The 12491-nt window shown below is 43.8% G+C and overlaps 1 protein-coding gene across 3 annotated transcripts in view; it reads left to right on the forward strand.

The window, feature by feature from the left end:
• The window catches only part of foxj3 (forkhead box J3), a 69809-nt gene that overhangs the window by 42140 nt on the left and 15178 nt on the right, over positions 1 to 12491 (forward strand). For all 3 annotated transcript variants that reach the window (XM_031844710.1, XM_031844536.1, XM_031844625.1), the window contains 2 exons: positions 7559 to 7633; positions 11233 to 11316. In XM_031844710.1, coding sequence (XP_031700570.1) covers positions 7559 to 7633; positions 11233 to 11316 — 159 coding nt within the window. The remainder of the gene's footprint in view (positions 1 to 7558; positions 7634 to 11232; positions 11317 to 12491) is intronic.

Genomic DNA, 12491 nt, shown 5'->3' on the forward strand with positions numbered 1-12491 from the left:
AACTCTTAGTAAAATTGTTCAGACTGCTGCAGGAAGAGTCCTAAAACCTGGAAATGAGTAAGCATTCTTGAACTTCCGGTTCCCTTGTCTTGAAGCCGATTTTTTTTGAACGGGTTTTTGGTTAGATTCCTGAAATCCGGTCTGTGGTTATCACAAGCTCAAGAGTTAGTGACCCCACACTAAGCTTTTACGTGTCTTTAAAAAGGCGGTTGCTTACAAATGGCTAAATGAGACTACAAAACTGTGGTGGAGTTTGTTGACAGCCTAACGTTAGCTTTTTACTTTTGACGATTGTATTTACTCTTCATAAATCATAACAGTAGTGTTCATTTGTGAAGATTATCTTGCTTAACAAAATGTGTAAGTATCAAACAATTGTGTTTGCCACGGAGCTTACTTTCTGCAAAAATCCCGTTGACTTTTTGTCGAGGGAACCAGTCCGATGCAAACTTCCGAGGTTGGCCTACAAACACTCCTCACCCCTGCAGCGCTCTCCTGCAGATATGTGGAGGAGATGCTGTGGTTGTCAGTACTGAAGTCAGAATAGTGATACTTTTAGTATTTCCAAAATCCGTCGCTGCAGATTGAATACTTAAATATTATGTTTACACAAAAATCTTTTAAAAGCGTGCAATTCTGTCGAGGTAAAACAACAAGACTATATGATTTATTATTTCCATCATTGTATTGGAGATATTGAAACATGTTGGTTGTTTTGTAGGGCTGCAAAAATTATTTTCATTATTAATTAATCTACCAATTATTTTCTTGAGTTGTCTTATTTAAAAAAAAAAAAAAAGGACACTTATAATTTCCAAACGTATTCAGAGTACTATCATACACATACATACATACATACAGTTCTTATTTTTTTGCATGTTTGTCATACTTAAATGTTTCAGATCATCAAAGAAATGTAAATATTAGACAAAGATAACACAAGTAAACACAAAATGCAGTTTTTAAATGAAGGTTTTTATTATTAAGGGGGAAAAAAATCCCAACCTACATGGCCCTGTGTGAAAAAGTGATTGCCCCCTAAACCTAATAACTGGTTGGGCCACCCTTAGCAGCAACAACTGCAATCAAGCGTTTGCAATAACTGGCAATGAGTCTTTTACAGCGCTGTAGAGGAATTTTGGCCCACTCTTCTTTGCAGAATTGTTGTAATTCAGCCACATTGGAGGGTTTTCGAGCATGAACCACCTTTTTAAGGTCATGCCACAGCATCTCAATCGGATTCAGGTCGGGACTTTGACTAGGCCACTCCAAAGTCTTCATTTTGTTTTTCTTAAGCCATTCAGAGGTGGACTTGCTGGTGTGTTTTGGATCATTGTCCTGCTGCAGAACCCAAGTGCGCTTCAGCTTGAGGTCACGAACAGATGGCCGGACATTCTCCTTCAGGATTTTTTGGTAGACAGCAGAATTCATGGTTCCATTTACCACAGCAAGTCTTCCAGGTCCTGAAGCAGCAAAACAGCCCCAGACCATCACACTACCACCACCATATTTTACTGTTGGTATGATGTTCCTTTTCTGAAATGCCGTGTTACTTTTACGCCAGATGTAATGGGACATACACCTTCCAAAAAGTTCAACTTTTGTCTCGTCAGTCCACAGAGTATTTTCCCAAAAGTCTTGGGGATCATCAAGATGTTTTCTGGCAAAACTGAGACGAGCCTTTATGTTCTTTTTGCTCAGCAGTGCAAACCAGTCCTACCATGCAGGCCATTTTTGCCCAGTCTCTTTCTTATGGTGGAGTCATGAACACTGACCTTAATTGAGGCAAGTGAGGCCTGCAGTTCTTTGGATGTTGTTCTGGGGTCTTTTTGTGACCTCTTGGATGAGTTGTCGCTGCGCTCTTGGGGTAATTTTGGTCGGCCGGTCACTCCTGGGAAGGTTCACCACTGTTCCATGTTTTCGCCATTTGTGGATAATGGCTCTCACTGTGGTTCGCTAGAGTCCCAGAGCTTTAGAAATGGCTTTGTAACCTTTTCCAGACTGATAGATCTCAATTACTTTGTTTCTCATTTGTTCCTGAATTTCTTTGGATCGCAGCATGATGTCTAGCTTTTGAGGATCTTTTGGTCTACCTCACTTTGTCAGGCAGGTCCTATTTAAGTGATTTCTTGATTGAGAACAGGTGTGGCAGTAATCAGGCCTGGGTGTGGCTAGAGAAATTGAACTCAGCTTTCCAAAGATGTGATAAACCACAGTTAATTTATGTTTTAACAGGGGGGGGGGGCAATCACTTTTTCACACAGGGCCATGTAGGTTTGGATTTTTTTTCCCCTTAATAATAAAAGCCTTCATTTAAAAACTGCATTTTGTGTTTACTTGTGTTGTCTTTGTCTAATATTTACATTTCATTGTAAATATTTAAGTGTGACAAACATGCAAAAAGATAAGAAATCAGGAAGGGGGCAAACACTTTTTCACACAACTGTACATTCATACATACATACATACACACATACATACACACGCATGCATACATACATACACACACGCATACATACATACATACATACGAGCCTATTAACAAATCCCCACATCTGGGAAGCTGAAACCAAAGAATGTTTGGAAAAATAACTTAATTTAATAATCTATAAGAACAATAAAAATCTAATGTTATTTAAAGATGAAATGCTGCATTCTTCTAGCGTGCAGCAGGAACGGCTTTGTCATGCCGGACAGGCTTCCTCCCTCGCATGAAATCATTTTCACACTGCTCCCTCTTTTTAGAGATGGATGGAGATACCTGTGCTCTGTGTTCACACACGACCGGCTCGTAGCTCTTTGTGTTGGTCCGTCGTTCTTTCCATTTGTTTGGCTGTTGCTTCACTTGTTCATTCACTCGTGCAACTTACCCACTCAAAGACCAGTTCTTTCTCTCCGTCTCACCATTCATCCATCCAACAGATCTTATTTCTGTATTTTTTCAAACGGATCTGAATCGTCTATCTCGGGCAGTGGCTCAGTTCGTTTCTATCCCTCCATCATTCAGACCTGCTGACGGGTCAATTAGAGGTTGAGGTCCTATCCTCCAAGCGCTGGCACCAGCAATGTTGGCTTCTTCTGATTCTTCATTCTTCACTCCTCTGCAGACATGCCATACAGCATATTAGATGTGGCAACACAGGCCTGTACAATATTCTTTTACATGGCTGCTTTTGTCACTCTAAAAGCCCCGCGGTGCACCGTGTCTTCTATTTCATTGTAAATGTGAGAAGACTGTGATTGGGTACACAGTGTCGCCTAAACTAACTCAACTCTTGTGTTTTTCAAACTGTGCATCCTTTTCCTTATTCTCCCCAGACCTGCTCTTTATTGGAACATTTTAATTGAATAATTTTTCGTTGGATTTTTTGCCTGGATGAGCAGCTCCTGCAGCGGAGGTCATTGTAATGTTGAACTGCTGGTTCCTGACAGCCTTTAACACGACTTATTTTCCCACACACTGCAGTGCGGAGGGAGAACACTTTGATCGCAAAGACGGCGAATCCAGCAGCATCTAAGTTCCCCTCTATTTAACACTTTAAGAGCACCTCTAGGTCATCTCAGACTCTCACTCAGGAATGTTTCAAGTAAACTCACAACTGCATTTGTGCAGTTGTGGGAAATATAAGAGTGGGCTTGGTGTGTCTTGGTTGCTTAGAGCGTGGATGTGGGAAGGCCAGGAACCTACGGGGGCATTGCCTTATTCCCGTTGGACCACAGTGTGACTCTTCCTCTCCCTGGGATGCTGGTGTTCGTCCCTATGTCATAACCGGTACGTGTGCGTACGTGTGTCTGTCCCAGCATGCCGAGTTCAGTCCCTTGGGTCCCTGACTGTGTGCACGGGGTCCCTACCTCCTCCTCCCCAGCTGTGAGGAGCAGGGCTCTGACATGGCCTGTCCCTTTAGCTCACTCTGAACGTTTGACACGCCGAGCGCAGAGGTCAGCCTGACCTACTTTCCCCTGGCGGTCCTTCTGCTGAGCTGCAGCACTCCTCAGCGGGGGGGGGCAACGAGGGCGGAGCTGCTTACGCCTTCACTGCTGTCCTGGTGTGTTAAATCACCGCCATTTGTTAGGAGACACGTACCCGTGTGCGTGTGTGTGTGCGTGTGTGTGCGTGTGTGTGTGTGTGTGTGTGTGTGTGGGAGGCATCCCACACACGCGCACACACACACAGGTTTGTGCTGAGGTTGGATATGAAGTGCTCTGTGGGGGTTGCAGGTATAGATGCTGGGCAGCACTTGGGCAGGACCCCTGCAGTGAGCTCTGTCTGACTCACTTTATGTATTGCTGTTCACACCTTCTGACCTCCTCCACCTACTTCCTGTCCTTCTGTACTGTGGATCCACTTATCCCCGAATACACAACCTATAGCCTACTGTCTTAAACCAAACGCTTTGTACACACACGGACTCACACTGTAAATCTAAGGAGCTACTGCTGAAACACTGACATATTGTTTACATGTGCAGCGGTAATTGGCCTTAATTTTTCATCAGCCTATCGTTCGTTGTCTTGCTTTCCCCTTTCCCTCCTACTCAGCAAATACACCGCGATCTATCAAACGAAGCGAATGTCGCTGTCATCGTGTTTTCTTTCCTTTTCTTTCCCCGCTGCCATTGTAATATTTCAAAGTCCCTTTTGTCTTCTGGTTCGTCATCTTCACCTAAAAATGACCCACAGCCTGTTAGCTTCACTCCTCAAATGTGTCCATAGCAGTGGAAAGAGTTTGTCTGACACAATATGGGATGTCGCAGGCGCCTGTCGGGAGAAGAAGAGAGCGGGCAGGCAGAGTTCATTAAAAAGTAAACTTCTAATGTAGCATCAGGCCTCGGCTGCTTGACTGTATCAATGATTTAGGCCCAGCAGAAGGACCTTAATGGATAGAGCAAGTTCAGCTGCTTCTGTCCGCCTTGCATCAAGTGGCACACACACTCAGAGGCTGGTGAAGGGGTACTTAAGTGTGTATGACATTACAGCTTGCGTCACACACCGTCCCGCTCAGACACCCCCTTGTTGGACATGTCTCAGGGGGTTTTAAAGGAGCATGGTAGCTGGTTAAATTGACAGCCTCATATCTGTTTGTAACCATCCGCTATACATGATCGCATTCTGCATTCACATTGTTTTATTCATCCGAACCGAAGTGAAACTGTGATGAGGCAAGGGGACAGAGTGTGGCTAAAAGGACGAGGCCTGTTTAATGGTGCTGTCACTGCAGCCTTTGTAAAGTCGTCGGGCCGGGCCTAGTGATGAGGAGGAGCGTCTGTGAGCCTCAGGGTGGGCGGGATCTGTTGTCCCATTTGTGTGTCAATCACAATCACCACTACTCCAGATTAATTTGCCAGTCTGTGTTTTGTGTGACTTTTTAGATCTGATTTACGTTGTCTGCGTCAAAGCACTGCACCTTAAGGTGTCTATATTGTGGCTGGATTACATTCAGTCCACATAGAGTTCCGATCGCAGTGCAAGCCTGAGTGCTTCCGTATCTAGTTTTGAAGATCCGATAGCAGTGTGACCAAAATATATTTTGGTTTTGAGACGTCTACACGAATGTATTCTGGTGTGTAACGGAGGCTGTACTGGTCGATAACGTTTTGTGTGCGTGTGTAATTCCTAAAATAAATTCTACCGGAGCTGAAACTATTTTTCGATTAATTGATTAGTCAATCGACAGAACATGAATTGATTGACAGCCAATTAATCATTGCAGTTTCAAAGCAAATATGAAAATTCATTTAAATATTTGCTCCTTTTCAGTGTTTTTTTATCATTTAAAATTGAACATCTTTGGGTTCAGATTACACGAGACATTTAAAAATGTCGCCTTAGGCTCTCGGAGCCTGTGATGGGTGATGTCGTAGAGTAGACTAGATGATTCATCATTGTTAATTGAAAACAAGTGACAGATGTATTGATCATGCGATTGAGATGAACCACACGTGTTTATTATAATAATAATAATAATAATACATTTTATTTATATAGCGCTTTTCATAAAACTCAAAGACACTTTACATTAAAATCATCATATATAAAAGCAATACACTAAAAACATAAAATACACAATAGTGGTCACACATTAAAAGCAGTTTTGAACAGGTGGGTTTTGATTTGAGATTTGAATGTGCAGTATAATGTGAGAATCTTCTGTTTTGTGTAAATTGCATTTTGATTCCTGATAATCTCTTGAGTAGGCGTACGATGCCTGCTTCTCACATGACTTATAAGCATCTATGCCTCTTATTACCCCGTCTATTGTATGTTGTGCTGTTGTCTTTGAATTTGTATGGTTTTAAATTTCCACTTTTCAGGGATATGGGCGATACTCCACCCGAGATCTTTTGAGTATCAAACACTCAGCCCTGCAGTCTTAGAAGTTGGCTGTTCAAATATAGTACTTCAGAAACAACAGGAGCTACGGTTATCTTGAATTTGTGTCACTTGTATTGGATTACAATAAATTTAAATTGTCAAAATGTCCTGCAGCATTACCCACTCTCCTGCAGTCCATACCTCATGTGGTAATAAGCACAGAAAAATAAGCCCTTTTGGCAAAGGACCAGAATAGTTTTGACTCTGGAGCCAGTTTGCCTCTCTGTAGCTTCTGTTGGAGAGCAGTCTCACACTGCAGAGTGATTTAACCAGAGAGATTGACAGCATTACAACGAGGCCGTCATTATCATCCCTCCTGTGGTATAATTGCCTATAACACTGTTGAATAAGCAGCTCCCATCTTTTGCACTTGGGGGTCTCTCTGTCTGTCTCTCTCTACTCATCTTCTGCATCCGTTAAACTCGTCAGATCATCCTACAGCTTTTTAGTGTGGCCATCTGTCAGCACCACTCCATAAAGTGGAGTGGAGAACCGTGTGCATTAGGAGCCCTGAGCTGGCCTGCCTCCAGCTGGTTCTGAGGGGCCTTGGTGGAGCTGGTTAACCCGGGACTGGAGCATCGTTCTCCAGCCCTCGTGGCTACTTCAGCCCACCTCGCCTCACCAATCAGGCAGCTGGATGAAACCTCCCTCTTCACTGCTGTAGAGTAGCTTGTAACACTGTAATGAGTTAACTTTCAGAATGATCTACATGATTTATTCTCCCCCCCCCACAGGAGCTTTGCTGAAGCATTAATTAATATCAGGTCCTGGTATCAGCAACCATCCCAGTGTGGGATTCCTTCTGGCTCCTATTTTTGGCACCCGAGGAATTTGATATGTTGTGCAACCAGAATGCAGTTTGTTGGACATTCATGAAAGATATTGCCTCCTGGTGTGTGTGTGGGTGTGTGTGTGGGTGTGTGGGTGGGTGGGTGGGTAGGTGGGGTGAAATCTGGACACAGTTGCAGGCCAGATCTCACGCCACTGAAACAAGCTGACCTCGATGACAGGAGCTGTGACTAAACCTACATGATACATGCCAACAAGTTGTATGCCCTTGTTGCTGTTGGCAGTGATGTTCTCCACACTCAAGTACTGCAGACTTGTTTGTGTAATTGTTTTTTTTTTTTTGTTATGTGTTCACTCACCTTTCCACCTTTCTCTCTCTCTCTGTTTTCTCCTACAGAACTCGATACGGCACAATCTATCATTGAATAAGTGTTTTCTCAAAGTGCCTCGCTCCAAAGATGACCCTGGAAAGGTGAGACTTTGAAATACAAGAGGAATGTATGCAACTATGAAAAAAAAAAACAAATACAAATAGAAGAATATGTCTAGTTTAGCTTCACAACTGTCTGAATTCACCGTTGGAATGTTTCTGCGGTGTGTATCGTGCTTTCTCTGGTAGAAAAATGTTACCTTTGAATGGCTGCCAGGGCTCTGACAGTCTGGAAATTCATGGCATGCTCGTAATCTATTATGAACCTCCCACCCCCACAGAAATGCATTCAAATGTAAGGAGAGACCAGTTTGTTGGACCAGCACAGACAGCAGATGTGGGTGATGGAGGGGGGAAAAAAGTAAAAGACTGGTGGAGATTCAGCCGTAGCACGGCAGGAGTCAGGGCTCTCATTTTTAAAACAGTGCGAGGAATCCATGCTCTGTTGTATGTGCACACTACGCATGGGATGAACATTTCATGTCATGATCATCCCGGCCAAAATAATTCATATTATCCTGATAATCTTCAAAACATGCTTAGAACTGTTAAAATAGCACTAAAACATACAATATTTTATTACATCACATTTTTTCTTTTTGGTGAACATTGTTTTAAGTGAAAGACAGTCAATCTTGAATATGTTAACCATGAATCATAAGGTTCCCCTTCATAAAAAAAAAAAAATAATAATCACATTTAAAAGTAGTAACATTGTGTGAATCTGTTATTTTACATGATTCCTGTATTTTTATTGTTTTTTAAATCAGGCTCTAGTTCTCACTTCTCTACCTTCATAGCGAGCTAAACGTCTTTCCCGAGTCACTTGTGAGGGTGTATTCACTATTATCCCGACAATGGAATTTCACCACGACCAACTAAATGCGTTTATATCGCAATAACATCCAGTGTCGTCCCATCCTAAGTATGCACAAAAGAGGAAAAACGGTGTGCAGCAAAAAAATCACAGACTTATCAAACCGTGCATACGCACGCCTGCAGGAGATGTTACCTTTGTACATCTCAGTCCACCTGGAAATGTTTTAACGAGCCTCCTGTCCCACCCTCCTCACGCCCACATTCAACCAGTTACACTCCCATCACGTTTGTTTCTATAGATTTCATAACTCCGGCCCTGTTTTGTAGGTTATAAATGAGACCTCAGGTCAGTTCGAGAATCTTTAAAAGTATTTACTCGAGGTGAACCGGAACCTATTCAGGACAAACATCTGACTTCATTTGCTCTCTACTCAGCCTCCATTTTTATACTCTGTCAGAGGATGTTTAGTCCAACATGTTCATTTGACTTTAGAGTCTCAGTCGTACCACCTACAGTTGCTTTTATCAGCCCGATTGACTTCACAATCTGCTCCGATAAGTAGTGTCCCCTGATCCACTGAGGAGTTCATGAAGAAGGAGCCTATGGGCCTATATCTAGTCTGATGCATGCACAGGTCTAACCATATGTAGCCTAACCCAGATTTCATCCCAGGACTGTCGGAGCATACGCTACATATGCTTAGGGAACCGCACAAATAATTACACACAAACACACACACGTACACACCGACACATGCATGAAGAGCTACGCCTAGCTGTGTAGAGGATGGGGACTGAATGCTAATTTCATGTTTTGCTGTAATCCTCTGATATTGACACTCCTGGGAGCTGCTCCACTAAATACAAAATAATCTATTGCTGTATGGATCCCATTCCAAATGCATGGCCAACATGCTCGCATCCTTAATGTTTAATTTGGAATTTTCCTCACTCCCTTCCCCCCCCGAAGACAACTTCAAAGAGGCGCTAGCCGCTCTTGATATGTTGCATCAATATTGTAATGTGGCAGGAATATGAAAACTGCTGGTCGGGTGAGATAGGAGAGTCATGTCGCTCTCTGTCTGACTCTCTCTCTCTGAGATGGTGTAAGAGATGACAGTTGGTATTGTACATACACACACACTGTCTACCTCGGAAGTAGAAACGCAGCCTGTGAAGGCTACCGTTAATAATCCCCATTTTAATTGCTCTTATATCTCCGTCTGGAGTTGCCGGGATAACCAGTGTACTTGTTGTGTTTGTCCTTCCTATATTTACACAAAAAAAGGGGGAACTAGATGCCAAAATGCATGTTGATGTATGAAAATGAGCTGCGCCATTTACGGGTAGAGAGCAGGTAGAGTACATCTGTTACCAGGATCTGTTTTTTCCAGCAGCCTTTGTTTTGTGGCTGCAGAGGATATTGTGGCTTCGCCCCAGACTCCACGGGCACACTTCTCTTTGCATTGCTACAGTGTGTTGCAGTGTATTTGTGAATAATTTAATGACTATATGTTTCTCTTTTTTTTTTTTTTTTTTTTTTTTCCCCCCCCACTCTTTTGGGGGGGGGAAGGGGAAAAACCAACACCCCCCCCCCCCGGGGGGGGTTTTCCCCCCCCCCCCCCCTCTAATTAAACGAAACGTCACCAAGCGTGGCTTTGTTTTTGTGACCCCTAATTTAGAAACATCTGCATCTAGCCCCTGCACCTCAACACAGAGGAGAACCACATGTAGAGACATCTTTTCTCACCTTTACAGTGAAGCTTCTTGTAAAAACACGAGCTGGGGTAATGAGGTGTCTGCATCACCACGAGATGTTTCTTCATCTTTGGTTGATTGTGCTGTGAATTATTCTTCCCTCTGAGGAGAATGTTAATTGACCCCAAAGCCTCTCACATATTTATACTTATTTTAACCCCCTGACAAATATAGGCCAACCACGGCTTTTTCATTTTAACAATCGCAGCAGTGGTGCATGCGAGCTGTGAAAATAACAAGAGCGGGCCATTATGTAGCGGTTACTGTACAGATACTTGAGGTACAGCTTGTTCTACGGCCTCTCCTGGAAATAACAATTATTCTCTCTGCTAAGGAAGTAATTTTAAAGGTCCTGATCTCACTTCCTCTGGACAATTGAGATTTTATCGAGGGTCATATGAAATATTAAAAATAAATTCTGAACTTGCAGGGCCCTCGGGTATAAAGTCTGTACTGTGTGCGGCGTTCCTGTTTGCTTCGAGGAAGAAAACCATTGGAAAATAAATTAAATGGGGCCGAATGCAAAGATAAATAATGCAGCTTGGATGTGGGATTGCTAGCTGCAGCCCCAGAGCCAGCCCAACTGCTCTCTCCTTGATTAGCCTTGCTCAGACCTTAACAAGAAAGCAACACGGCAGGGCGAGCGCTGCCTCGACTCCTGGGCTGAGACTGCGGAGCCTTCATCCTTGGCAACAGCACTCTGATTCAGTACCTGAGGCTGAGGAAGTACAGCTTCAGGAAAGGCTTAGCATTTTCACCACCAGCTGCCCTCAGCAGCCTCTCATTGAGAAGCAGCCGCAGAGGAGGAAAAGCCAAGCCTTTTCTTACTAACAAAGCCCACCCACACGCTGCACAAACTCACAGCTATCAACTCAACTAAAGACTCGGGCTGATAGGACGGGCATTAGCAGAGCAGATGAGGCCCCTGATTGTTAAATAACGGTGTACCAAATAGAGAGAGATGTGAAGCTTGTGTGCTGTCCGACGCAAACGTCACAGGGATGTCATGTGAAAGAGCAATATGTAATGTTTTATCAGCTCACAGGTCTTTCTTCTGTCCGCAGGGCTCTTACTGGGCCATCGACACCAACCCAAAAGAGGACGCCTTGCCTACGCGGCCAAAGAAGAGGCCGCGGTCTGGAGAGCGGGTGAGTGTGATGACAGAAACTCTGCATTATTCCCAACATAAAACCCTCTACATATGCTGTTCCTCTGCTCAATCCTCTGCCTCCTTCTACAGATGGTTCAATATTCATCTGTGCTTCTGTGTCGCTACTTCTGCCTCAGTTTTCCTTTCCTTCTGCCCTCCTTTCTCTCCCACTCTTTCTCTACCACATGCAGACAGGCATGTATAAACACACACAGACTCAGTAGGAGTTTGTATCCAGACTTTATGTAACTGCCTCTCCATGCTGCTTTGCTAGCCTGTCATGAAGTGGGGTCCTTAATAATAAACTATGCCCGAGGCAGCCATTACATACATTACATTCTGCACTCACTTTTTTTTAATTTTTTTTTAACAAACATAAATTAATGCAGAGCTGTGCGCCCCGGCTACTCTGAGCGGGAGCTTTTGTCTTTAATTATGGATGAGCTTTGCCCAGCGTTGCGTACAGCTGTACAGGTTTTAGTGAGCTGCTCAGATTGACCTGGCCCTGGGGCATCCTGGCACAGCGAGCTCTTGTCTCCTCCTTACCCACAATGTGGCTGACCAGAGGCAACGAGGAAGGGAGGATCATCCTGTTAGGCTGGCGAGATAAACTCATTGCCGCACACACGCTAACGCACTCCATTGTCTCACACACGCACATGAAAACGTATAATGCCGTTCATGTAGTCGCCCTACAGCATCGAAATACTATCACGTTCATTCAAACAAACTGCGTCACTTGTGTGAGAGTTTGTGTAAGACGACCGTAAAGGAAGAGCACATTGTTTTTAATACACTGCTCTGCCGACAGTTTGAGCTAAATCTCTCCTGATGCCGCTCTGTTGATTTGAGCATGACACAAAAGAACGCACCAAGTGAAGAGTCTGTTTTCTGGAGGACACATGTGCCGTGTTCACCCCCCCCCCCCCCCCCCCCAGACACTGTCTGCCTACAAGGCATTCCATTAAGAGTCAGACGTTGAAATTGAGAGTTTGGGAAATCTCATTTATGTTTATCATGAATTAAAAATGGTATTGTTGGCAGCCAATCCTCTTACAGTAAGCAGTTTTGTGAGACAGGCATGGCAGAGTTATCTCTCACAACAGTGCGCCCATACACCAAGACGTGTGTGTGTGTGTGTGTGTGTGTGTGTGTGTGTGTGTGTGTGTGTGT

This window comes from Anarrhichthys ocellatus, unplaced genomic scaffold (assembly GCF_004355925.1).
Source record: "Anarrhichthys ocellatus isolate YVR2014 unplaced genomic scaffold, GSC_Weel_1.0 scaffold1, whole genome shotgun sequence".
NCBI classification, from domain to species: Eukaryota; Metazoa; Chordata; class Actinopteri; order Perciformes; family Anarhichadidae; genus Anarrhichthys; species Anarrhichthys ocellatus.